The 27,443-nt window shown below is 40.8% G+C and overlaps 1 protein-coding gene and 1 pseudogene across 11 annotated transcripts in view; one reads left to right on the top strand and one right to left on the bottom strand.

Annotated features, from left to right (window-relative positions):
• dnmt3ab (DNA (cytosine-5-)-methyltransferase 3 alpha b) overlaps positions 1-27,443 on the top strand; it is a 59,866-nt gene that overhangs the window by 10,021 nt on the left and 22,402 nt on the right. For 6 of the 11 annotated variants that reach the window (XR_015109691.1, XR_015109689.1, XR_015109690.1 and 3 more), the window contains exons 4-10: positions 2,646-2,994; positions 11,784-11,830; positions 13,371-13,517; positions 24,056-24,493; positions 26,121-26,279; positions 26,421-26,528; positions 27,265-27,421. Coding sequence is in view for 7 of the 11 variants with exons in the window: in XM_086182024.1 (XP_086038150.1) it covers positions 2,646-2,994; positions 11,784-11,830; positions 13,371-13,517; positions 24,056-24,493; positions 26,121-26,279; positions 26,421-26,528; positions 27,265-27,421 (1,405 nt within the window). In the remaining 4 variants the exon portion in view is untranslated. The remainder of the gene's footprint in view (positions 1-2,645; positions 2,995-11,783; positions 11,831-13,370; positions 13,518-24,055; positions 24,494-26,120; positions 26,280-26,420; positions 26,529-27,264; positions 27,422-27,443) is intronic. The other 5 variants (XM_086182025.1, XM_086182023.1, XM_086182029.1 and 2 more) reach the window with 3 other exon arrangements.
• On the bottom strand, positions 6,408-7,770 carry LOC147246263 (eukaryotic initiation factor 4A-I pseudogene; annotated as a pseudogene).

Here is a 27,443-nt window from a genome sequence, read left to right as displayed (position 1 = left end):
TAAATGTCATGGTTGAATGTCATGAACAAGTTTACAGAGGAAAAGATGAGTGCATTGAGGTTAAATCAAGTATTTATTCATTTCACTTTAGTGAAACCAGGCAGTATGCGCCTTCAGGTGGTATATAAAGTATAATGCTCAGATACCCTTCATACTTCAGCAATTTATGAAAAATATTTTAACAGTTATTTAACCAAGATAAGTCCCAGTGAGATTAAAACAATCTGTTTCAAGTGAGCCCTGGCCAAGACAACATAAAAACAGGTAATTGTAGACAGATGCAATAAATCTCTCATGAATTTGGACTACAGTCAAATAAGGAGAGTAGAAATTATTGTTAATGCATGTTGATTATTTTATGATTAAAGAACAGAAGATCAAAGTGAATTGTTTAATTTGCTGTGATACATGGCTGTAAAATTTCTGCATTTAAATCTTGACTCATTAGAGAAGGATAACATTTTCTCATTTTTGGAGTCATTCCTCCCTTTTTACTGCCCTAACTAGCAATAATACTCAATATTGATATGAATTATTGTTTTTTTGCATTCATATTATCAAAATCTCAAAATATTAAAAAAGACACTGGTGATTAACGTCATTTACTCTTTCTGGAGCCTAAGCAGACATTTAAATGCATCATTATGTACAAAAATATTCAATTTACCTGCATACAAGACAAAGAAAAGTGGGAGAATCGTACACTTAAGAAAATGGAATATAGGTATAGGTACATTTTTTCTTGGAAATGATATATGGATGAACAAAACAATCATCATCAACTATGCGCTTAATTTTTCGGTTTCATTAATATAGCCACAGATATATTACCTTGAGAAAACTCAAAATGGACTTCTATAACTTCTATGAGTCATTGATTATTCAAATTTGCTTTCGTGTAGCAGTCAACGGGATTTTCTCGTCAGTGTTTTGTTTTGACCTTTCTGTCTGCCTGTCTGAGCCACCTGATTCCCTGACTGTGACCTTTGACCTCTGGCAGGGACCATGTGTAGATCACTGGGTCATTTATCTGTTGCGTAATTCTTTCCACGACAGTTTTGTGTGTTTGTGTGTGTGAGGTGAGCACATTTCATAGTGTTTGACTTTCTGCGTGACTATTTGCTTTTGCGTGCACATTTGCTCAAACACACGTGCACACGTGCACACAGACACACGCACACAGACACACGCACACACACACACATACACACACACACACACACACACACACACACACACACACACACACACACACACACAGCAACATTTTTCTCGTCAGGAATCCAGTCAAGAATATTCTGGCAGGCTGTGGGGGGTTTGTTTTCATTCATTGTGTCAAAAAGATTTAGCCCAGTATGAGCGGAGCTGTTAAACATTTACGGTTAATTTTCTCTCTGTTACAACAATAATGAGGTGATTTAGTTTGTGGCTCGTGAGGAATGCTTAAAAAAAAAAACCAAAAAACAAACAAGTTTGGCTGGATGTTGTTTTGTTTTACGAGGTAGTGTGATGACGCTTGCAGATTTTTTTTTCGTCATCTTAGGGAGCTCTGTTGCACCTACGTAATTTGCATCGTGTTCATTACACACGTTTTATAGCTCTCTGGATCATATTAAAGGCAGTTTTACACAGTGTTGCCCTATTCAGTTTGCACTCATAAGAGTATGTTTGACCTTTTAGTGTCTAGTATAATCGGACCACCTTAAATGTGCAGGAGATGAACCTTCAGCTGCACGCCTGTCATCGGTCTCTCTAGACATGCTCCACTTTCTGCTCTCAGTGACCCACTAATGGGATTGTCTGAGAAAGTGTGTTTTTGTGGCTATTTTTAGGCAGCAGCAGAGACAGTATCAAGACACAAATCGCCCCGCTCACATTTTTAATGCATTCATAGTTATTTTTGTAGACTGTAGTCATATTGTGCTTGTTTTAGTTGAAGAAGCTGTAACTTTTATATTGGTCAGCCCTTGTTGGGTTTATTGGAGTAACTCCTCCGCTTAGAATCAAATAGTTAAACTGGGCGTTTCTTTTCTGAACTGGAGTGAAAAGCATCTCTGTTGCTATACAGCCAACATTCTTTGCATATTTCCATGCTGCTGTAATGAAGAATGCACAGGAAACTCACTGGTGTACCTGTTGAACTGTAATGTAATCCCATCCACACTCACAAGTTAATGGCTGTACAACATATTTACTGGCTCGGCTTTGAAGTTTACAGCTCCAGTTTAACAGAGTGGAATGGGAAATGCTGTAATTCACAGAGTAATAAGTGTAGAAGTTGAGGGGCTTTCTGTCTGGATTGAGATGAGGAATCTCAAGGGGTGAAATTAAGCTTATCTCATGTGAAATGGGTGTGTACTTTAATTCACACTTCTTTGAAATCTCCCATTTAGCCAGCAGAGGCAGGTGAGTGCTTACCTTCACTGTGATGGTGCCAACTGTTTTATTGTCTCTCGCACAGTATGATTTGTTTGGTTTTGTTTACAACTACAGTACGTGAGAGGTCATAAATGCTGACAGGCTGTTTTACGCCTTCATAACATGGAAGTGTAACATACTGCTGCAGCAATAACAAGCTCTAAAGCTGATAGATTGTCAGAATGGTAACATTGAAACCCCTTCTTCTCTCCTCCCTCTGCCTGCAGATTGAGAGCTGCGGCTCTTTCATAGATGGTGTGGGTAACAACAGCTACACTGGGGTGGGAAAGCCGTCCATGGCACTGGTCCACAATGGAGGCGTGGGCGGGCACAGAGACAGGACATCCGATGCCTGCTTCCCCAAACAGGAGAAGAGGGAAGTGGAGAACGGGCTCCTCAGAGACCCTTCCTCTTGTCGGGAAGAGGACAGCTCCCAGGGTCAGAGCTTGATCTCTTCCCAGGAGAACGGATTCCTGCCCAGCCGGGACGACCAGGACTCAGAGAAAGACAGGGACGACAGCCTGGCGACGCCGCGCAAGAAACGAGGAAGGCGGAAACTGGAGCGCCCAACAAAATGTGAGTTTTGGCGTCTCGCTCGCACAGCTTTTCCATATTTTCATCTGCTCTCCATGAATTCAGCAGGGAAAGTCTTGTGCATTTGATGAGTACAAGATGTTGAGTAATGAACTGTAAATGGATGTCAGAGGGAGTCGGTCCAAACTGCTCACCACTGCCAGGGGAGTTACCATAGAGGTTAGCCTAGCATTCATACTGCTGTGCGACCAGCAAATACTCCAGATATCACATTTATACTGCTAATAATACTCAGATCATGATATCTTGAGTGTTTTGTGTTCTAAATGCCTTGACGAGGTTTAGGAACGATAAACTGAGCAACGTTGGAAACCATTTGCGATTTGAAACCATTTGCCCCTCCCCCTCCCTAAATGGGAAAATGTTGTAATTCCAAATATTGATCTAAAATTAAATCAAATCACAATGGTTTTAATAATGAATTTAAGGTCAATCAAGTTTCTCTTTGAAACAGACAAAATGAGGATGTTACTACAGGCCTGTCACGATAATAACTTCATTGACCTATGGTACAATAAATAGACAATAATTTTACTATAAAAAGGGTGTTTACTCAAGAATATTTTTGTAGTTAATTTTGTGTAGGTTTAATTTTTTAAGATACTTTTAAAATATTTTTGGCATTGTAAAAAATTACGATAATATAGTTTACCCCAGTAGTTTCTAGGAAAAGTTATGGTGGAAGGCCTCCTCAAGAAATTGTGAGTTGAATGTGACATTTCATGTTTTAGTTGCCAAAAAAATAATCAATTGATTGATTTTTGGTCTAAATATATTACAGTTACAGGCCACATGACATGACATTACATAATTAAATTTTGTCGTGCGAAAAACGCTGAATATTATTTTACCCTTGATTATAATAAAGTATTTAATATTTAATCTGATCCCCCTGCCCTAAATCCTCAGGCACAGGTCAGCTCGGAGCACATAAAGATGATATATATCAGGGAGGCTTTGTTGGGAGAGGCTGGTGCTGACAGCTAGTTTCAAGTCCAAGATGGAGATTAACCATGTCACTTGGCCTCCCCTCCCCTCCCCACCTTGGTTTTAACTTTAAATTTCTCTCTCCCTCTCTGAGCCACGTGCCTCTCTCACACCTTTTCTGGGCTGTAGTGACATCGGCTGTGACCTTGATGATGAGTGCAGTAAATAAAGTCAGGGGAGGAGCGACTTGTCTCCTGGCAACTAGCCTCAGTTGGGAGCTGGCAGGTCTCTGTTGTGACCGGGCCCCTGCCAGGTGAATGGCACGCTGCCCAGAACTCAACTGGATTTGTATTCTGTGACCACCTGATTTGTGTTTCTGGGATTTATTACTTCACTTTCAAACAGGCTTTTGAAACCAGGTGCTCAACACTGCAGTGGATGAATACAGTGGGTTTGACCAAATTGAGGTCTCTAGATTTGTACCTCAATTATGATAAATTTAAATTTGATCAAAACCATCAACATTTCCATTACAGCAGATGTTGTGATTTACATGTTCAACTGAATGTTTTATCTCACTTTGATATAAATCAGGAAATGGACAAAGACAAAGAGTATGATGGTTTAGTTTGCCCTCTAATGTGTAACATAGGGCGGCCAGTACTTGTTAGTTTCAGCATTAATATATATTCCATTTATTTGAACAGTTAATTGATGACTGGATTTGTGATTACATCCTAAAGAAATTACTAGAGGCCAAATTAACAAATTTAAACTTCTTTTGTCCTAAAGTTCAAAGAATTTTGATAGCAAAGACATAAGCTATACCTGATATCCGGGACCAGATACAACCATTCACACTCACAGTCACACCTACAGTCAATTTAGAGTATCAATCAGCCTCGACCCCATTTGCAAGTCTTTGGACTGTGGGAGGAAGCTGGAGTACCAGAGAGAACCCACACAGGCACAAGGAGAACATGCAGACTCCACACAGAAAGATCCTGTGCCCGAGCCAGGACTTGAACCCGTGTCGCTGTGAGGGCGACAGTGCTAACCACTGCACCACCGTACCACCCTCATTCAACAACACACTTAATGAAACAAACTCATCCAACCCCAAATAAATTTTTCTGCATTTTAATACAGAAATATTACAAATATACTTCTAAAGTATATGGAGCAAAAATATTCAAAGCCTGTTCGATATGTTACCAGTACCTCCCAAAAAACAGAATGTCAAATGCTTTAGAACAATCAATGTCCGTTACACTTTCATCAAAGCAGCTAACAGCCAGTCTCACAAACCATCCTCTAGGGGCAAAGTTAGGCCCTCTAGTGTAGCCAACAAATATCTGAGCCAAGACTTCCTCTTTCGTGTGCCGATTACAGTTTACGATCGGATTAGAAACTTGAGATGGGAGAATGAATTTGAGAGATTCCGAAATTTAGATTAGTGGTCTGTCGAGGTTCACAGGTCCCAAAAGACCAGTACCAGATGTTGGTGACATTTTTTTTCTTTCAAGGCACCAGACAGGAACTCAACAGACACATGTTAATGTCTGATCATGATACAGGCGGGAGAGTTTGTTTGGCACAACTTTGAAAGTAACACTTAAAGTTTATGACATCCTTAAAGAGCATTTAAAGGATTTCTTGTATCAAGATATGAAAAATCCCAGGGGTGGATTGAGAGTGAAAGTGTTCTCACACTTGGCCTGGCGGCTGCCTTGGACCACCAGATCCCCACCTACCTTTTGGCCTGCACCCACATTGCTCCGGGCCTGAGTATGTTTACGTCATCCCTGAACAGTGCGAGCCTGATATTTGGTTGGGAACCTCACGGATCTGATTTTATTTTTCATCAAAGAAGCAGGATGAGAAAGGAGTAATAATCCACATCTGCGTCAGGCTGGATAGTACACACACTGCAATGAACTCAAATTGTAGGTTTATCATGGAATGAACACATGAATGGTTGTAAGACAAGCAGTGCTTAACTGCCCTCATTGTGCTGCAGTATTACTTGTAGGCCTGAGTGATATGAAAAAAATCAATGTCATGATTCTTCAAAACGTTTTTATACACTTTCCTTCACTGTCCTAATAATTCTCTGACAATCTCTGTACTGTTACTATGATGAACCACTGAGGGAGAGTATTACCCCAATTTAACCTGAGTAAGGGTTTTAATTGATGTTTTTGATACATTTTTAGCTGGAATGCCCAGCTCTAGCTGACTAAATAGTAATTTTGATTTAAAAATACGTTAAAATATCTAATTATGTTTATTTTGACTGATAATGCAAGTGTGATATTATTCACAATATTACATGGAATCAACATTTTTGTTTTATTTACTCACATTTTAACTGAAATCCATCTTGAAAAGACAGTGTTATCATACAGGGATCTGTAGTTTCATGTCTATCGGAACAAAGCTTCTTGAGACAACTTTATCAAAGACAGAAGTACTTTTTTTTCATTTATTCACACACAAAATTAAATCACAGTCTGTCCCCTAAAATGATGGAGTGATGATAGATGGTTGGACCCTTCTACATCAGGTCATTCACGTCCGTGGGCAGGTCCTCAATGGTGGTGCTGTAGAAGGTCTCAATGTCCTTCAGGGCTCGTCTGCATTCCTTGGTCACCAGGGTGATGGCAGTTCCTCTTCGTCCAAACCGACCTCCTCGACCAATCCTGTGGAGGTAGATCTCCCTCTTTGTTGGGAGGTCATAGTTTATGACCAGAGACACTTGTTGTACATCAATGCCTCTGGCCAGAATGTCTGTTGTGATCAGGACCCTGCTGGATCCTGAGCGGAACTCCCTCATAATCACGTCCCTCTGGCTCTGGTCCATCTCTGCATGCAGTGCAGAGACGGTGAATCCTCTTGACTCCATCTGCTGAGTCAGCCACTCCACTTTCCTGCGAGTGTTTGTAAAGATGATCGCCTGTGTTATGGTAAGGGATGTGTAAAGGTCCATCAGGGTGTCCAGCTTCCATTCTTCCCTTGTGACATCAATATAAAACTGGCGGACGCCCTCCAGGGTCAGCTCCTCCGTCTTCACCAGGATCCTCACAGGATCCCGCATGAACTTCTTTGTAACCGCCAGTACGTCAGACGGCATTGTGGCAGAGAAGAGCACCACCTGTGCTCTGCTTGGCAGGACTTGGAAGAGGTCATAAATTTGTTCCTTAAAGCCTCGGCTGAGCATTTCGTCAGCCTCATCCATAATGAACATTTTGATGCTCCTTGAACAAAGATGTCCGCGGTTGAACATATCGAGGACTCGACCGGGGGTCCCCACAACAATCTGAGGGGCTTCGTTCCTCAGCCTCTGGGCCTCTTGATGGATGCTGGTGCCTCCAGTGCAGGCATAGCAGGTGACTCCCATGTAGTCACCCAGAGCCAGCACCACTTGCTGGATCTGCTGAACGAGCTCCCTGGTGGGGGCCACAATCAGAGCTTGAGTGGCCCTGTGCCTCAGGTTGATTTTCTGGAGAATAGAAATTGCAAATGCAGCGGTTTTGCCAGTGCCAGACTGGGACTGGGCGATCACATCATAACCCTCGATACAGGGTATGATGGCTTTCTTCTGTATAAGAGATGGCTTTTCCAAACCATAACTATAAATTCCCCGAAGCAGAGCACCACGCAGGTCCATGCGATCAAAACTGCCCACTGTGTGGTTCCAGTTGCTCTCAATGACTGGACCATTGTCTCGCTTACGATGGTTGGTTGGCATTGGTGCAAAAGAAGTTGAATGACCCTGATGGACTCGACCAGATGGACAAAAAGTTCTTGATGTCATAATGCACCAAGGAGGAGGTTTACTGAATGTTGAAGCTGAGTGTTCTCTTACATCGTTTCCTACCTTGATCTCATTTGGTGTTGTCATCCTGTCATGTCATTCTGTGATGTCATCCTGTCATGTCATTCTATGATGTCATCCTGTCATCTCATTCTATGATGTCATTCTGCCATCTTAATTCTGGGATCACATTTGGAATTATGAGGTCAAGTTCAGAATTCTGAATGTGTTCTCATTCTGTGATCACAAGCAGATTGTGAAGTTTAAAGTTTAAGAATTCTGTGATACTCTTTGATCCGATTTTAATGACGGACTCTGATCTCTAACTTTGGTCCAGCAGTTTTCTCTTGGGTCTGACTTTAATCTGTGACACTCAGATGAATGGATAGTATAGATGGGATCGCAGATTTTGGCGACTCGTTCTGAAATCAGGTTTATTAAACACAATTATTTATTTATTTATTTATTTTTGTAGAACTCCATAGGTAGTTTTACCAGAGACCTTAAACATGGGAAAATATCGCTGAGCTGCTGTTATCAGTTGCCCATCAGCTGATCTCTCTCTCTCTCTCTCTCTCTCTCTCTCTCTCTCTCTCTCTCTCTCTCTCTCTCTCTCTCTCTCTCTCTCTCTCTCTCTAAGTGTTGTAGGGCAATGGCTATTGGTGGACACTATCCACAGCAACATAAACACGACATGGATCCACTGTTTCATCTGTGCATGATTTGAGCAACATACATGGGTTTGTTGCTTACAATATAAGGAACTGGTGAGGGTACATCGGCTGGTTAAACACTTTACAATCTCAAATAATGTGAGCGTTAAATTGCACAGACATCAGGAAAGTAAGACTCAATTACAAGCAGTCAGAGGAATGACATTTTAATGTGTTGAAAGTGTGAACAGCACCATGAAGAAGCAGACTTGCGCTGATTAAACGGTCGTGTTTCTTTGTGGTGCAGCCACGAGCGTGTAACTCACTGTTTTAGTCTGTTGCAAAGTGTTTCCAGACAACTGAATCATTATCTTCATCGGCAGAAAGCTGTTGTGTCTCCCTCCTCCTTCTAAACACGAGTCGAAATTCAAACTGTTTGGTTTTTGGAGGAAAAGCGGAGCAGAGTGTGCTCCTCATTTGCAACACAGGATAAAACGCAACACGCTGTAGCATCATTCACTGTAATTTTTTTTCAGTTGTTGTGTTTTTGTCATTGGGGAAGCTAAAATGGTAACTGAAATTCAGTTGATCACCCTGCCCTTATTGTATGTGATGATGTAATATCTTGATAATGCACTGATCCATATACCAGAATTTCCTCCTTTGCTGTGCGTACAAGTGAATTACACCTGGCTGCTCTCCACATTATGTGCTTGTGTTTGTGCATGTGCAGGCGTACAGTGCCAAAGCCCTCCTTTTCTAACTGTGCTGGGCCAAAAGCGCTCAAAATACTCAAAGGAAACATACTTAAGGGGACAAACAGGCTTGGAAACGGTATGGATCATCTCGTGTGAGTGCACGCTGAAAGGCACACTCTTTAGCATTGCATGTTAGTGAGCAAGCCGTATGTCCAGAGCCGTGACATGATAAACAGCGGGAGTGGGCATGTGGAATCAGTAAAAGCTACCCACATCGACTTTTAATTCTGCAAAAAATCACACAAAAAGTATTCATCCTGGAATTATCTGCGAGAATGCAAACACCCACCCTGTTGCACTTGTATCATGTTGAGAAAATATACATACAGGCAGATATTATCCTGTAACGAAACAAGTTTGAAAAGGAAGAGCTGTATTCATCTCAGAGAAGAAAGACCTTGGCGGGGGGCAGCGTGGTGGATCGATAGCCAGCTAAACAGGGTGTCTGTTATCCATCTGGAGGGCAGAGGAAGGATTCGAGCTCCGGCTGGAGTGGAACTCAGCTCCAGCAATACGAGTGCTGGAAGCCAGTCAAACTGGCAATGTATACTCTCTGTGGGCAACCTTAGCCAGCTCCCCTCACAAACCCAGTGACCTTGGCAGTCCGCACCGCCTCACCGATTTGTTATATAGTCACTTATTCCTGATGAGGACGAGGAGACCAGGAGAGAGGGATGGAAAATACACGGGGGGGGGGGGGGAACTCAGCTACACATGGAACCAACTTGAAGAGGCGGCTAAGAGAGCAGGCTATTGTTTGGACGGGACTGCAGGGTACTTCACTGGCAAGCCAGTTTGCTATGTTTGCTGTGCAGAAAACATGCCATCAAAAGTTTTCGGAAACCTCTCAGGCCTCAAGTGTTATGATAGTGTCTTGGCTTGTATTTATCAGATTGAAATGTTTGCTCAGGCTGTGCTATCATGCCAATTCAGGGCACCGCAGTCTGAACAATGTGCGTATCACGGAGCATGCACATATTTAATCACTTATATTTCAATTAAACTTTGTAAAGTTAACTTGTAAAACCAGAGGTGTTGGCATGAACATAGCTGGCTTATCTATTCTTCGGCTGCCACTGAGGGTGAATCATGAATCCTGACTCCCGTCTTAGTGTTTCAGTTGGGTGGTATCCATGCTCCCTGGCTAACCCCGCTCTGCTCTGCTGAACACAGGAAAACAATGCTGAATAAATAAAACGCCCTCGTTGTCATGGACCCCACATCTTAAATCACTGCCAAGTTAATGGGAAATCCCTATGTGGATTGTCTTTTCACTTTTTTAGACTGTGGTTTCAGCACTAATTTTCTCTTAATATTTTTGTGCTATTTTTGATGCACTGGACCCTGCTGCTGCTGCGCCTTTTGTTTTGCAACTTCCTCCTTATATAATGACACTTTCCTTCCTGTGCAATATGTATATCTTTCTCAGAAAAATCCAGATACTATTCAAGAGTTTTGAATCTTTATTATCCATTAGTGATGCCAGTATTAAACCATTTTACTTAGCAAATAGCTGTATTGAACTTAAATTTAATATTATATTCATATTTAGATCTGATGCAACTTATGGGCTATTCACACATCATTTTGGGTGTTACATGGTTTTGAAAAAAATGTTGAATGAACAGGTTTACTCTAAAGCCAATGGTCAAAAGAAAAGAATTTTATTCACAAGAAGTCTATAAGTTTCTAATGTCGAAATGGGTTAAAGGAGTGTTTGGTCTATTGATGAAACTAGGCTTTCTATGCTTTATATTGATGCAAATATTTTTGAAATGGCACCACATGACCAAAATTTTGGAAAAGGTAGTTGACTAATTTTAAGAAAAAAATGTCCACAAATTCATTGCTGTTGAAAAAGTCAAACATAGGGATCAATCCTACAATTATATCCTAGATTTTGCAGATCAGTTTTTTGACTTGTCAGTCAAGAGAATAACCTGTGGATGAATTAACTTAAGCAATGCGGTATTTCTAGTTTACCTCTATTGTAGGTCAATGAGGAGACTTGATATATTATTTTAAGTTTTAATGCCATCTCTTTGTTCCAAGTACAGACAAATGCGAGCTTTAACGTATCTCCACTGTCCACCTCTTCATAACTCAACTACAGCAAGTAGAAACTCATGTCTCGATCTGGTGGAGGATTTGAAGTTTGGCAAGAAGGTTATATATGGCCCCAGAGTCACAGAAGTGAAGCAGTATGTTGTTGCCTTTAAGGCTTAGTGTCAGCAGCGTGGGATGGGCTATGCTAATAGCAACCAGCTGTCTCTCATGGGGGGGGGGGGGGGGGGGGTATAAGGTCAGAAGTGTGATATTTGCCAAAGTAAACCTGGCTTGGCTCCACACTCATCATAACCTGGGCAGCCACTCCAAACCTTCTGGGTTGCATCAAACCCTCATATGGCATCTGAGTGCACAAACTCCCCTGATCCCAGATGATTTTGAACTATGAGTACTATTGATGGGATCGTATGAAGGGTGAACATTTTGGGATAATAAATGACATATGGCTTACTTCTGAGCCACTTAAGTATAACACAGATAAAAGGATGTGGCCATTTCCATCCTCATGAATGATTCAGGTTATCCATTGTGTTGCTATTTTCTCTCTAGATGTGGAGCACAAGGAGGAGGATGGGAGTGATGCAGTCAAGACTGAGGTAAGATTTCTGCTCTCTTGGATTGCTCCCAGCCTGATGACGAAGTCTTCTGGTGTCTTTTTTTTTTCTCAACACTTTTCAGGGCTATAGCTTCAGTTAGGGGGTGAGTTAGCTTCCCTGGAATTCCTCTACTTGCCAGCACGATAAATATGTACAGAGGGAAAACTTCTTTGCTTGACTTGAAATGGATTGTTTCTGTTGTATAAAATCTAACAGCTTCCTAATTCTACACCTGATCAATCAAACTAATATGTGATTTAAGTGTCAACCTGTCCAGCATTTTTCTTTTGTTCTGTTATACCTTATTGTAAGACTTGTGTGATTGCGTGATGAAGGGAGGTTTAGATGTTGGTTAGCATGGTCGTAGCTGGGCAAGAATGGTTTGACATTTTGAGGAATTCCTCACAGTTATACCAGTCTTTCAGCTGATAAGTTTTTGGTCCGTCCATGATGTGCTCCTGCTCCCTGCATCTACCAGAGCAGATTGTGACCAGTCTAGACAATGTCTGTGCTTCCACCAAGTGTGCCACACCTCTCCCGACTCCTTCTCTGGGAAGAATACGTGCCTAGTGTATTTTTGTCACGTCAAGCTACACAGAGCAGATTGAGAGTCGTGCAGGAAGTCAGACATGGGTAACACAGATTTTCATGTTGAGATCAAGTTTCAAATAAAACACACTGTGCAGATTGTGTGTCACTTTACTACATGAAATCCTTTGCCAAAAAGTCAACTGGTCAGGAGCAACTTGTTGCATTTTTTTCACCATCGACAATGAGAGGCTCATTTTGGAAGTGGAGAAAAGGTTTTGTGTGGCAGCACAGATCCATGAAAAGGTGTGGAATACAACTGCTGGACTTTTTTAGTTGAAGGTGAGTAGGATTTATTAATGTACTAAATAAATACAGCAACAAAAGTTGTGGCTTCAGCTTCAAATTGCATTACAAATGTGGTTTATATCCTGTTTTCCACCTACAAAGAAAATGAATGAATTAACATGTTTCGCAAGATGTCAAACTATTCCTCCTCTTTCTGTTCAAGCTTTAAAAAAGAGTACATTGCAACATGCTCTCCCACAAATGTATAGCAAAAGTTGAAATGGAAGTATACTGTATCTCTTTGCTAGTGTCTTGTCTCCAAGGTCCAGAACAAACCGAGTACTTCTTTTGCCTTCAGACTTGAAAGAAATGGTACCTAATGTTGTATAGATTTGAAATGTCAAATACACTTGGGAGCTTCTCGTATCACTTGGTGCTGCTGACCTTGAGTCTGTTGCCAGGGAGTCGTGATTAGACACTGTGGCATCACCTTTTGCCGCCTGACCAATCACAAACTCACAGCACCATATGGCACACCAAGATGTGACTCATCACCTTTTTAGCAATTAGACCACCCCATCGCCTCCACTGCAAATTACTCACTTGTTAACTGGAGTCTGTGTCACAGGCTTTGGATGCACAGATTTGATTAAAATCTGGATGCTTCCTTGCGAGAGAGAGGAAGAATCAAGTAGCTAACTTTTTTTCTTAACACCTTAAACAGGGAGGTCGAGGGAGGCTTCGAGGGGGAGTTGGTTGGGAGATCAGCCTTCGTCAGAGGCCCATGCCCAGAATAACCTTCCAGGCTGGTGACCCTTATTACATTAGCAAGCGGACCAGAGAGGAGTGGCTGGCCAAGTGGAAGATGGAGGTGAGTACACCAGCTCTGCCCCAGCCACCGTCTCAGGGGGACGCTAGACAGCCAGGTGAATGACAGGTGTGCACTACAGCTGCTAGGGCTCCAGATAGGGCTTGTGGTGTGTTCACAGCCAAGTGTATTTGATGGGTCATTTGATATCTCATAAAGGTACCATTTATTTCAGTGGGTTTCCAGGGCTGTTGGCTCAGTCGTGCTCCTGCATTTCCGGCCTTTTTGTTCTGTCTGTTGTATTTGCAGAGGAGAAATCACATGCAGCTGTGTTGATCACATCTGTTCAACGACTTGACATGATTCATGCTGTATTTTTAGAATTTCCATCATTCTGGCTGCTTTTGATGTCTTATAGAAGTGATTTGATGGGGTCAGATCATCCAAATCCTCATGAAAACATCATCCCTAATGGTACCAAGCCATTATTAGATGTTTCTGTTTTTACAGTCTAAAATTAGGCATCTCAACCCAACCTACTACTGCACCAACGTGTGCAGTACACCCACCATTCTGCTAGCATATTGTGTCTGCAGTTGTGTTTCTATTTAATTGTCAAGTGAATTCCAAACAACATGTCGTAATGAGCATTAGGGTTGTTTCCATGAACTAGTTTGAGCAAATAAAAACGGCTGCACAGTCCCATCAGAAGACAATGGTGCAGGCCCTACCACAGAAGAATGTGTACAAAAAATGAGAGATTTCTTTTTGTTGGGCAAGTTTTATTTTTTCTTTGGTGTCAGCTGGTGTTGATCATGTTGCATGCTGTCCAGAAAGGGGGAAAAATTTGGGAACATCTGGGAAGACACCTGCAGCAGAAACAGCTTGTCAGTCATGTGAATTAAAGAAGAGTTTCCATCAACTAACATCCATCCATCCATTTTCTTCCACTTATTCCTGTTAAGGGTCGCGGGGGGGGCTATCCCAGCGGCTACGGGTGAGAGACCCTGGACAGGTCGCCAGTCCATCACAGGGCCAACACATAGAGACAAACAACCATTCACACTCACATTCATACCTACGGTCAGTTTAGAGTATCAGTCAGCCTCGTCCCCTCTTGATGTCTTTGGACTGTGGGAGGAAGCTGGAGTACCAGAGAGAACCCACACAGGAACAGGGAGAACATGGAGACTCCACATAGAAAGATCCTGTGATGGAGCTGGGGCTCAAACCTTGAACCTTCTTGCTGTGAGGTCACAGTGCTGACCGCTGCACCACCGTGCCGCCTGCATTTATTTCTTGATTCATTAATTTTTTTTCAAATAATGCTGTTTCAATCAACCTTTAGTAATGCAGTACTTCAAAATGTGCATCAAAGGAGATTAATTGCATCATAACAAGTGCCATGTTTTGCTTTGCGTAGGAGCAAAAAGTACTCACACATACAGGGTTTCCCGCAGCACTTTACAGCTTAGGCAGCCGCCTAAGCAACAAACGCCTGCTGCCTTAACTAACAACTTTAAAAAAACAAAACAATATTGGCCATGTTATTCAGTCCTTCTTTCTTCTTTTCATTCCAAACCATGGCCAACGCCAGTCTCACTTCTCAGCAGAACGCATTAAAAAAATGTGTCATGAATCGGAAAAGAATCAGTGTTTAAAATCTTTAAACATAGTAGGTCTATGTGGTATGCCTCTGAATCGTGGGATGCATCCAAACAATGGCATTTGCTGATGAACGTCATTAGGCTGTCGCTATCTGTCATCTGTCACCAACTCCGGGAAAAAAGAAAAAGAAAACTTTTTGGGGGGATGTCATCTGGAAGTTTGATATCTGACCAACACTTCTTCTAGTTAACGATTTTTTTTTTTTAGTATTTACAGTTTATTAAATAATTGTTCAGTGTAGTGCAGAGTTTGTAGTCTATATCTTAACATCACCCCCGCACGACATCCCCCCGTCACACCCCATCACCTTAATTAACAAAATTTCTGCGGGAAACCCTGACAAATGAAGGAGCAGTACCAGCCGAGAGTGATAAAACAAGTGGCTGCTGTGGATCAAACTCTGGTGCCACTGATGACCTCTAAGCTATCCGGACATATTTCTCCAAATTAAGCTGCTTTGGGGTCTGCATTGAGCTGACACAATTATAAATTAGTGTTTTGGCCCAGGTGCTGCGGTATTCATCATCTCTATGTGCAGTTACATATCTAGGGAGGTAAAAAAAATCAAGCTACAGCGTATCCGACTACATGAAACAATGTGGGGTTATAAAGTTGCCTTCAAGGATGTCTGTGTAAATACCATTCGCTGAGAATACGTAATAAAGTGGAAGAAATGTGATGGTCGCGCATCCTTGCTGAGTTGGATAAATGCTCTAAACAGATGTCTTTGTGATTAGTTTTTGTGATTGACAATAAACCACAAGTAGAAACTGTTTTTTGTAGATAAACAAGTGAAAGGTCATCCTTCATGTTTAAAACTGGTGTTAACAAAATTATACCACTTCAGTTTGTTTTGTAGCTTTCAATCACTATATATAGAAATAGAATGTTTGGTCCCCCCCAAAAAAATCATCAACCAATTACTGACTTAAGGGGTGATTTTGCTTTGTGTGCAGTTGTTTTTGAGTCAAGAATGCACTTTTGATTTTGGACTTTGTTAGATATAATTGAAAAGTAGCGTTGTTACTAAATTCATCATGGAGGAGTGTGCTTTATCATTAATAAAAATGCATTTTATTCAACAATTGTAGCATTTTATCCACTGATAATGGAACATCTGAATGGAACAAGATGTTAATTGTTACAAATATGACGCTCCCCATAGCACACATAACTTAGTCAGGTGCGATATGATTCGTAGTAGTAACTGATGTCGTGCAACTTCTTCTGTTACATAATGAGGAGTCGAAGTGTAAACATTTCTTCTGCCTCCCTGCCCCCCTCTGCTCTCCTCGGGAGAAGGCTCAGGGAGCGGCCATAAAAATGTCTAGAGGCAGGAAAAATTGCCAAATTAGCAGGACAGACTAGGGTCCTGCATGTGAAATGTTGTAAAATTCAAGGGAAGTAGGCAGTGCAGTTTTTTTTAAAGCATGTTGAATTTTCCTGAACAAGTGTCTCTGCAAGACTGAGATGGAAGTGATTTTATAAGATGCAGATTGTGCCTGTTTCCCCCCCCCCCTCCTCTCATCTGGTGTATTGTAAAGCTTTGATCTAATTTGCACAAAGACTGATTTGTTTTGGCATTAGAGTCTTTTCCTGAGGAGTAATATGATTCTTGGCCCATTCGGTTCTGTTCTTGCTACAGAGCAGCGGCTGCACGCATGCTGCTGCAGGGACGACGCTGTAGCTGAAAGGGTTACTGCTGTCGTGCACTTTCTCCAGGGGAATGGGCTAGCTCTTTTTTTTGTGTGTATGTGTGTGTGCCTTGTGTTACAGTGGACCTCTCTCACTCTGTGTCCCTCCCCCATTCTTCTTCTGACCCCTCCCCCAGCTATGGAAATGACTCTGTGCTATGGATATGAGGGTAAAGATGAGGTTTGCAGCAAATTTCAGGCCTTGCTTGCAAGACAGCCTCTTGGCTCCCTGCCAACATTTTGCAAGTCCTCTCTAGCCAACCAGAATTCCTGTCGGCAATCACCTGACCCTGAATTCCCAGACAAAGAAATGTTCATGCTTTCTTTTTTTAAGCGATCTCTTCTACCCTGAGAGTGGGGGTGAAAAAAACTCAAGCCCCACACTGGATTATGAGGGTTGCGCACTGGCATGTATGGGTATGTGCACTGCATTGTTTGTTTGATAACACGGTGTGGGGGGGGGGAGTAGTGTGCATGTGTGATTAGCCTGCTTACAGCGACGGGAATATGCTGACTTCAGGTATTTCCACAAGAGTTGTTGTGGACCATCTGCTCTGAACGGCTTAAAGGGAACCCGTCTCTTTAAAAAAGGAAGAGTGTGCAGGCATTTGCCATGTTTGGGAAAAAGTTGCTTGTGTGAAAAAAGTTTTTCCCGTGGGGTGTATATGTGCTGAAACTATTTCCTGTTTCATAGCGGTGCCTTGAAATGTCAGAGACATCTTTTTTTAGGTCAGATATTTACCTCAAAATGTCTCTGTGTTTTCAGAGCTCCTATATACCCAGTTTAACTGTTGTCAAGGTCTTGAGGCCTTCACTTTTTAGATTGATACACTTTGTACTTAGGCTTTGAACACAGTTTTACTGTAGAAACAGTAAATAGATTTCTTGAAGGTATTAAAGGGTGAACAAAGCCCTCCTCAGGGGGCTTTTTTGACAAGTCTGCTTACAAATTCAGAAGGAATTGTGTCTTTGTATTCATGTTTGCCTCTTTATTATTCCAAATTATTCTCATTAAATAGTTTATCAAGGCCACTCCTGGCACACAAAGCCTTCATGTGAATCTCTACACACAAAAAAAAAAATTTAAACTGCCTTTCCCCTCAGAAAGCAGACTTCTAAGGTATAACACAACATTCATAGCATGTTTTAATCTTAGCATCTTAAGTTAGCAGCACTTGTCCCAAATTTAAGTGAAGTTTGAATTATTTGTTCACAGCTAAGTTTAGGTCTTTGCACCGAAGACATACAGTACTGTATCTCACTGTATAATCCATCAAACAATTACACAAAACAGTCCCCGCTGTGTCTCTCCTGCCTGTTGCGCATGAGAGACCACTGCATTCAAAGGTCAAACTCTTTTGTGTTTCTTCAAAGGCTCGCTGTCACGTTTCGTGAGGAAGTAATGTTTAGTGACAGTTTATTTCAGAAAACTTTTACTTGTCGTTTGCAGGATGCTTGTTGTTGTTAGAGATGCCCTTCCTGCCACTTGAATGCCTTTTTCTAAACAGAAGAAACTTCTAGTTGTGCAGAATGGCGGTTCATCTCACCAATGGCATATTTGGCTCTGTGCGACATCGCAATGTTCCCTGTGACCTTAACAAACAACCTCATGAGAGTTGCAGCAATAAATAACTGAAGCGATGAATGTGATTTTTTTTTTTTATAACCAGCCTAGATTAGATACGATAGTATCATCTGTACGCCCAAGAGACACATATCTCTTCTCTTTTTTTCTGCCTCCAATGTACTCTGTCACCCCTTGAGCCCTCAGGGTATCATGCTGTACAGTCCTCTAAGTCAGATTATCCCTCATTGTGCACCCAACATGTCTCTACACTCTGCTAGAGGCCTAAAGGGCTTCTGTTTTCACTGTTCTTCTATCCATGACAAAACCCACGATTACTAAGTACGCTAACTTAGGTTGGCTTTCCTTTGTGTTCACATTAAACACAGTTTTCCACTGGCGAAAAAGAAAAAAAAAAGAAAAAACCTGTAGCAGTTTTCACTCTGGGGTGGTTTGAACAGTTGCTATCCTGTGTTTGTATATTCCCCTGCCAATTTATTAGGTCCACAAAGTTAAAAGGAGTGTCTAATCCCCCTTGCGCAAGGATTTTAATGTTTAGTTAGTATTGAATCTGTTTGAGATGATTTATTTTGATGGTCAATTAAGAGGCTGTGTGGTGCCGTAGGACTGTACTGGCTCATACTGAGAGATATATTCCAAATCCTCACAAAGTGGGGATTTTTTTTTTGCAGAATTGTTGTGTCATAGTTAATTTAGATGTATGTAGCATATTTGCAAATTGGTTTATATCAAACAGCAAACCCCAAGGAGGGGTGTAGCAGGGCTGGATATCATGATACAATTTTATCACGACGTATTGTGAAACAAAACTTGTGGTTATATCACATTTGAGTCAAAACTATTCCTTTTAAATTTTCCATTCCAGTTTATTCGAACAGTATTCACACAGTGACACAGTGCCTGTCACATCATATTGAAAATAAGGTAAATGTCTTGTGTATATGTGAAACCTTCTAAAATGTAGCTCCTTTAACTTACACGGGCCTTTAATATACATGGGTCATTATTACATATTGGATATCTGATCTGTAATATCAAAACTGTTGCTGATACCAATCCGTGCATACAGTTGTACATTGCTTTGGAAAACATTAAGAGTTAATACATTTATGTGTATTTTTATTCTTTTATTTCTGCGCCATGACGATAGCCTTGTGATCTGACCATAATAACCCCTATAATATTGCTGTCAGTACTCAAGAAAAAAGAGCTCTGGTGTAAGAATCAGTGACTTTCGAGAGATCAAAACTGAAAAAAATGTTTTGGACTGGAATTGAAAAAAATGTGGATCGTACATCTATAATCGAGATACAATTTCATCATGACATATTGTAAAACAGTGTCAATACTAGGGGCTTGAATAGTAATTAAAAAAACAAAACAAAACAACAACATCTCAATATGTTACTCTATCAGCAGTATCATGCAGCCTGAAGGTGCACCATGGATGAAGGACTCATTCAAATTTGGGGAAAATCTATTCATTTATTTTACATTGGCTTTGGTTGAGGTCTCCAAGCATACTAACTTAAATGCAACAACCAGACCTTTGTAATGATGCTCTTGGCTTGTCTGTGCAACAAAAGAAAACAACAATCTGTCTTTTAGTAGGATAACTCAAATGGTCATGGGTAGATTTACATCTATATTTGGTTGGGTGACAGAACTTCAACTTGTGGAACCGAAACTTGAATTTACAACATTATATTGATTTAGTTTTTCATTATAAATTTTTGTTTTGCAAATTAAGGGCTTACAGGCCAAATTTCAAGAAACAAGTTTGAGATGTGTATCATGGGCAAAGGAAAAAGCCATTACATTTAGGAGGGTTCCAGGATTTTTCACTTTCTTTAGTAATAGGGAGATACGACATTTTTTTGACATTTTCATTAGGTCTGTGCAATAAAATTGATATGATGTGATATTTCTTTCTCACACAATACTGTTGCGATATTCCATCCCCTAATACAGATAACATACCGTTCTAAAATCGTATTATGACCAATGGTGTTACGTTCCATATCATTAGGTAAATTTTAAATGGAACTTTTTGAAAAATTAGGCCCATTTACGCTGACAAAATGCGTTAATGTGAGGGGTTTAGTGGATCAGCTATTGGCCCTGGTGGAGTTCTGTGCTCTCCAAGTGTCCTTCTAGTTGGTATTTGTCCTCAGCACAGCGTGACAGTGGATATAAGTGGTGGTATTTCAGAGCTGTCAGTGACGGGCAAGCGTGTGTAAATGATAAAGACCGCATTGTGTCTCCACTACCTCCTTTACTGTTTTCCCCTTTAGACTCAGAGGGCCTGTCTTGCTTGCAGAGCTGCACACACACTGTGAGGCCCCCAAAAAGGGGGCATTTACAACTGGGAAAAAGTCCAGAGACAAATATCTGGTTCTTATAGCCACTGTACTTTCTCTCCTCCCCCCACTGGCATTTTGAGCGTCACTTTCTCATTGGCTCAGAGGAGACGTAACCCTGGAGACAGTCTGACCCTAAACACAGCAAAATGAGCACAGTAGCCCCTAGTATACCTGTGATTTCAGGTCACCAGACATGAAAAAGCTCTCCTGGCTTAAGCCATAAATCCTCACTTGCTGTTTCTTTCAGCTTGTTTCTTCGCGTCTGCCCTCCTGACTCACTCATATGATTAGTTTTTCTCCAGAAGTTTAATTGACACTTTGTTAGTTTTTACCATCTGGAACCACACATCTCTGATGGTTGTCGAACACTAACTCCAGTGTGCTTGTGCCGGAGCCAAGAGGCCTAACACATATGGCCGAGGGCTTTGAACTATCTACACTACAGTACAGATATTTATAAACCACAGCAGAGCCTCTTGATTGAAGAGCACATGTTTCTACTCTTCTGCAGAGAAACCCCTCCCCACGCCTTGTCGGCACCACCTCCCCTTAAAGGAGCTATTGTTTACCAGACACACTGAATTGTGCTATACTCGCTCAGTCTGTAAGTCTGCTTTTTTCTCCTCTTCCCACACGTCCAGTCCCACTCTGGACATTTGCAGTATGCGTGAGACCTGAGAACCTGTGAAAGACTTGAGGAAAGTAAGCACAGCTGTGCATGGCTCTCACGTGGAGCCTATAGTATGACTAACACGTGTTTACATATGGGGCTGCAGATACATACAGAAAAGGAGTGAGAGGAGGGGAAAAAAGTTAGCATGTGAGTCCTACCGTGTGTTTTAGAGAGAGACATCAGAATGAGTGCAGCTGTTGGGGATTTAGTGTGTGAGGCTTATGTCCTGGCTGCATCTCGTCCTCTCTGATCGACCTAGCGGTTTAGTGTCAGGTACCACAAACCCAGTGAACTCTCCGCTGCAGCTATGGACACTATAGAGTTACTGTATACACTGCTGTTGATGAATGGGCCACACAGACCCAGATAAAGACATGTTTACAAAGGCTTGCAGACTCCAACTTGCTCAGCAGAGATGATGTGCACCATGAGCGTTATATAGCTAAATGGTTACAAATGATATTAGTCCACCTTTTTAACATTTTATATAGAAATTGAGAATCCTGCAGGCCTGGGTCATGGTAGGCTGATTATATTTTATGACAGTGGTTGAGTCACTGCTCTTTTTGACAGTTATGCACACATGTCAACTTCAAGCTAAACTAATCTATATTTGTATGAGTCAGATAATGTGATCATTCTCTGGTCATATTGTATCGTCACTGCTGCACCTATAGCATATCAGCAAATAAAAGCTCAAATACTATCGACAGCTGGACTGTATTTAACTGTTTTCCTGAGTGATGCTGCCCATGAAGAAGAATAGTGATTAGTGGTCATAATATAGCATCTAGCAGCTAAGGAGCTGATTAGACATCAGAGTTGAGGACTGAACCTTCAAGAGGACAGACCAAATTAGGTCTATACTACAGAGTACTGATTCAAGTAACACAAGCGTGAAGTATATGTTATAGAGACCCTGTGATGTCACTGTAGGCATAAACAGCATCAAATATGATTCCAGTTTTCAAACTTGATACTGATGACAGTTTCTGCAAAGCTAGAGTTTGACAGACTTGTCAGTACTGTTGAGTGTGTACTTACCAACAAGCCTGGTTTTGGTCAGTGAATTGTAGACCTGGGTTCAAGATCAGTGTAGGCTCAGACTCACACATTCTTATTCATACGGTGTTAGAAGTAGTGAGCGATATGAAGTACAGCGCTGTGCAATAAAATCAATAAACCCAATACATCAGGATTTTTTCCCCCTATGATATTGTATCTATATTCCAGCTCCTAGTATCACAACTTTATTGCAATACGTTATGACAAAATTAAAGTCCAATTTATTACCCATATATCACAACAAATATATTTAATGTGAATAGTAACATTTAAAATGGTAATAATGAATGGCAATAGAAATTTGGACTCAATTTGTCCCTTGAGCTGTCAATATAATATTATGTACATATTATTAGACTAGACTACACCAGGTGGTACACAGCTAGCTGTATTTTCACCTTTATTTTTGCATATATATGGTATGACAAAAAATATATATTTCACAAACACATCGTATTGTTATTGGTGTATCATGATATGTATTGTGAGATCCTTGCCAAAACCCAGACAAAATGAAGGAACGTCTAGGCCTTGGGAAGCTTATGTACACACTTCCTAAAAGAGTATCTGTTCCTGATTGACTGCCATACCAGTGGTCTTGGCTGTTAAGTGTTTTTGGGACCCCATGAACCCAGGGTCAAGACCAGGGTGGGGCAACCACCCTCTTCCTTCATTACAACAAGGAAACGGTTGGTAACATTAGATATTAAAGCTAAAGAATGAGCTTTGCTGGCATGAAAGCCAGAAGTTTGGACTTTATTTTTCCAAATGAAAATATTTTTTGTTATTGTAGTGAAAGTTAAGTACCACAGTGAAAGGTAACAGTACTATACCAAGATTGGGATGCACTGATGCTGGTATGGACCAATATTGGTTCAAATGTGAATGTAACCTGTTCTTGATATACAGATTTCTTAATCAGGAGTGAAGAACAAATCTTACCAGGAACATGAATTTAAATATGGCCATGTGTAGGACGTGTAATATAGGTAACTGCCTCGTATTTCAGTCGGAGAAAATTTACGACATTGGGGTTGAACTTGTGCATTGTATGAAGAAAAAAAAAAATCACTTTACACTGAATAGTTACAATTGCTGTCAAGTGAGAGAATGGTGTAAGTGGCATTTTTTGTGTCCAGAGACAGTCCAGGATGTGACTCACCTTTGGCTCAATCTGCTGCTGGAACTGACCCACAGCTTCTTTTTTTCACAAATTAGTTTGAAAAATATTCAGTAATTAATAGCAGCAAAGGAGCAATGGTTTATGGTGAGGCAGGATGGCTTTGATTTGGATACTTTTCAGCTAGTATCTCAACATTTTTCAGAATTTTACAGTGTACTCTGTTATTATGTATTTTTTGAATTTATTGTGCAAGTTTGTTTTATAAAGAGTAACATTAGGGTTCGTTGCAGCACATTACGTTACAGTAAGTAATAGTATGATCAAGGCTTTTTTTTTTAAAAAGATCAAATAAAAGAATATTGCAGACATTTTTTTGTGTATTGATATAAACACCCTTCTTTAACTCTGTTGTCAATGGGCTGTTTTTCAGGCAGAGAAAAAGGCAAAACTGATGTCAGCGATGAACGCAATAAAGGATCATAAGGAGAAGGAAAGCGAGGCCCAGAGAAAAGAGGTCTCAATAATCAAGCACCCACCGCCTTCAAAACAGCAGCAGCCTCAGCCGCAGTCGCACACTCAGATAAAGCTTCCGTATCAACAGCAATCACAGCCGTCGCTGCTGCAGCAACAACAACATCAACAACAGCAGCAGCAGCAGCAGCAGCAGCAGCAGCAGCAACAGCAGCAGCAGCAGCAGCAGCAGCAACAGCAGCAGCAGCAGCAGCAGCAGCAGCAGCAGCAGCAGCAGCAGCCTACTGACCCCGCCTCCCCCACTGTGGCCACAACCCCTGAGCCCGTTGCCATGGGGGGTGGAGACAAGACATCCCCCAAGTCTGCAGACACTGAACCTGAGTATGAGGTAAGCCAAGTAAGTATATCGAGTTTCTCTAAATCTTTTTTCCAGCTTGTCATCTATGCCATTGTTTGAATGTCAAGTTGTTAAGATGAAAACGTCATTACTTTTAGGGTCTGACATATTTGAAGTTTAGGCAATTGTCAATATTTGATTTGTTATTGTTCTGTTATGTGCAATAGTTTTATTTCAACTGTGAGTGTCTGTTGCATTTTGCTGTTCAGTTTCAGTATAAGAATAAATGAAAAGAACGAATAAATGAAAATAAAACAGAAGTGCATCAGCAGAAAAACAAAAACTAAACAAGTAGATCAATCATCTGCCAACATTTGAATCAAAATCGCCGCAGGTCCAAATAGAAATTAAGACTTACCTCCTTTTTCTCTTTTAATATTTCATTATCAAACTTTGATTTTAAATGAAACACAGCCATCAACCACCGGAGACTGCATAGACTATACATAATATCACATATCTGTTCAGAATATTATTTTAAAGAGTCTTTTATATTTCCCATCCCAGTTCAAAGAGAGAATAAAAACATTTCCTGTCCCATCCTTTTGCTATGTAATGTGCGTTTTTGTTTGCATGTTGTTTTCACAGTTTTTATTTAGTCAATTTTGAACCAGCATGTGAAATAAACATTTGTTACTGTTAATTTTTGAATTGGAATCGTGACACGACCCGAACCCAACCACCTACCCATGTGTCCCGTTTGATGTACCGCGATAGACGTGAGAGTTCCCACTCACATATGTTTTTTTTCATGTTCTGATATAGTAGCTTTTGTTTCTGTAGCTCTTGAAGCATCATTTTGATGGCACATTGCCTTGTAATAAGTAAAGTTACAATAAATGTTTGATTTAGAATCAAAACACTCCTAAAGTCAATTTTATTTACAGAGCGGCAAAAGTTATCTCAAGGCATTTCCCTACAGCACAGGTCTAGACTCTATAATATTATTTACAACAGACCAAAGTTCCCCTTACGAGCACTTGGAGACAGTGGTGAGGGAAAAAAATCCTCTTTAATAGAGAGAAACCTTGGTCCAGATCTGAGTGCGAAATACAAGAGCTCTGTTTGAGATGCTGATTAATGTGCGGTCGACAGGATTTTACTACGGACTTCTGTATCCCATAAAGAATTTATTGGGGGTGATCCATGTTGAATAAGATGGATGTTCATTTTTTGGGGGGGAATTTATTCGCTTGCTGGTTTACAAACAATATTTGTGTATTTATGATCTCAGTTCCAGGATTCTCTATTTGTTATTTTTATAGGAGAGCCCAAGTAAGATTTGTCAATTAACACAAATCTAGAGAGCCAATACCCCTGCCAAGGTGACCTTAACCAAACACTGGGTTGAAAAAAAAAATTGCTCTATCTGGTCCAAAATGTAATGGTTTTCCCCCTGGCCCGCCACCCAGTATGGTGAAAATCAGACTTAGACATTTTTTGTAATCCTGCTGAGTGATAAACAAACAACGAGGCAGAAATTATTATCCGTTACCTATTTTGATGATTGTTTATTAATTATTTACATCTTTGTAAAAATGCCAATAACTCCCATTTTGAGGGTTATTGAGTGGTGATTTGATAATTAGACCCAGAAGTCAACCCTGAGCGTGTGATTTGGCTGCAGGACGATCGTGGTTTTGGCATTGGCGAGCTGGTCTGGGGGAAGCTGCGAGGATTCTCATGGTGGCCAGGACGCATCGTCTCCTGGTGGATGACGGGACGAAGCAGAGCCGCTGAGGGAACCAGATGGGTCATGTGGTTTGGAGATGGAAAATTCTCAGTGGTAAGTGCTTTGGCACAATATCAGCTAGCATAGAGTAAATCATAAGTATTTTGTTACTGAATTTTTTTTTTTTTAAACATTTTACCATTAACAGCTCCCAGCAGTGAACGGTAACAACATTTTCTTTGTGTTTTTCTGCAGGTTTGTGTAGAGAAACTCTTGCCTTTAAGTTCCTTCAACAATGCCTTTCACCAACCAACTTACAACAAGCAGCCCATGTATAAGAAAGCTATCTTTGAGGTGCTGCAGGTGAGTCCCACTTAATTATGAAAACTTTGTAAAAGTTAAAAATTGTTTTGTATGTGCGATGCACATTTTGTAGTTCGAGTCAGGGCAGTTAACTTTTTAGCATCCACCAAATTTGAATGTTATATGTAAACGAAAGAAAAGTAACACTCTCTTTCATGAGAAACGTCAAACTTAAATTTTTAATTTGATTTTCAGGGACTCAGAGTTATTTGCCATGAAGGTGTTTTTACCCCCTGCAGGGCTTGTTGGTGACTCCAGCCACATACAGTATTTTTAGCTTGAAGTAAATGCAAAGCAACTACTAACAACAGTAAAAATGTAATGGGGTTTCTGAATAACCGCGCATCACTCCCAAATATATGTATATATTTTTTGAAACAATTGGTGAATCTCAATTGATGAGATGCCAAAATATATCTTGCAACTCAAAGAAACACTTTAAGTTGTGAGTTGTCTGACTGAAGTATGATGATGACCAGCCTGCACATTGAGCTGAAGTCATTCACAGTTGTTCTCAGTTGCAGTGAAGCAGAATTGTTTTAGTTTGTTTTCAACTCAAATCAAAGTGTTTGTGGATTATTTTTTCTTTTTCTGAATTCTGGAAAACTCCAAAAGTCATACAGGGGTTAAAAACGTCTTCAATACACAAATATGCAAATTAAACTTTTTGGTTGAATCGCTTAAAATCCCTAGCTGAGAATGAGATCTGTCAAAAATATTTCAAATCTGTTCATAGGTGGCTAGCAGCCGGGCAGGCAAAGCATTTGTGGCCTGTCCTGACAGTGATGAGACAGAAACCTCCAAATCAGTGGAAATGCTGAACAAGCAGATGATTGAGTGGGCTATGTCAGGATTTCAGCCCACTGGACCCAAGGGCTTAGAGCCACCCGAGGGTAAGAGGAAGCTAATATGAAG

This window comes from Aulostomus chinensis, chromosome 17 (genome assembly GCF_037954235.1).
Source record: "Aulostomus chinensis isolate RoL2024-O1b breed Wild chromosome 17, RoL_Achi_v1.0, whole genome shotgun sequence".
Taxonomy (NCBI): Eukaryota; Metazoa; Chordata; class Actinopteri; order Syngnathiformes; family Aulostomidae; genus Aulostomus; species Aulostomus chinensis.
This window is presented reverse-complemented; position numbering and strand designations above follow the sequence as displayed.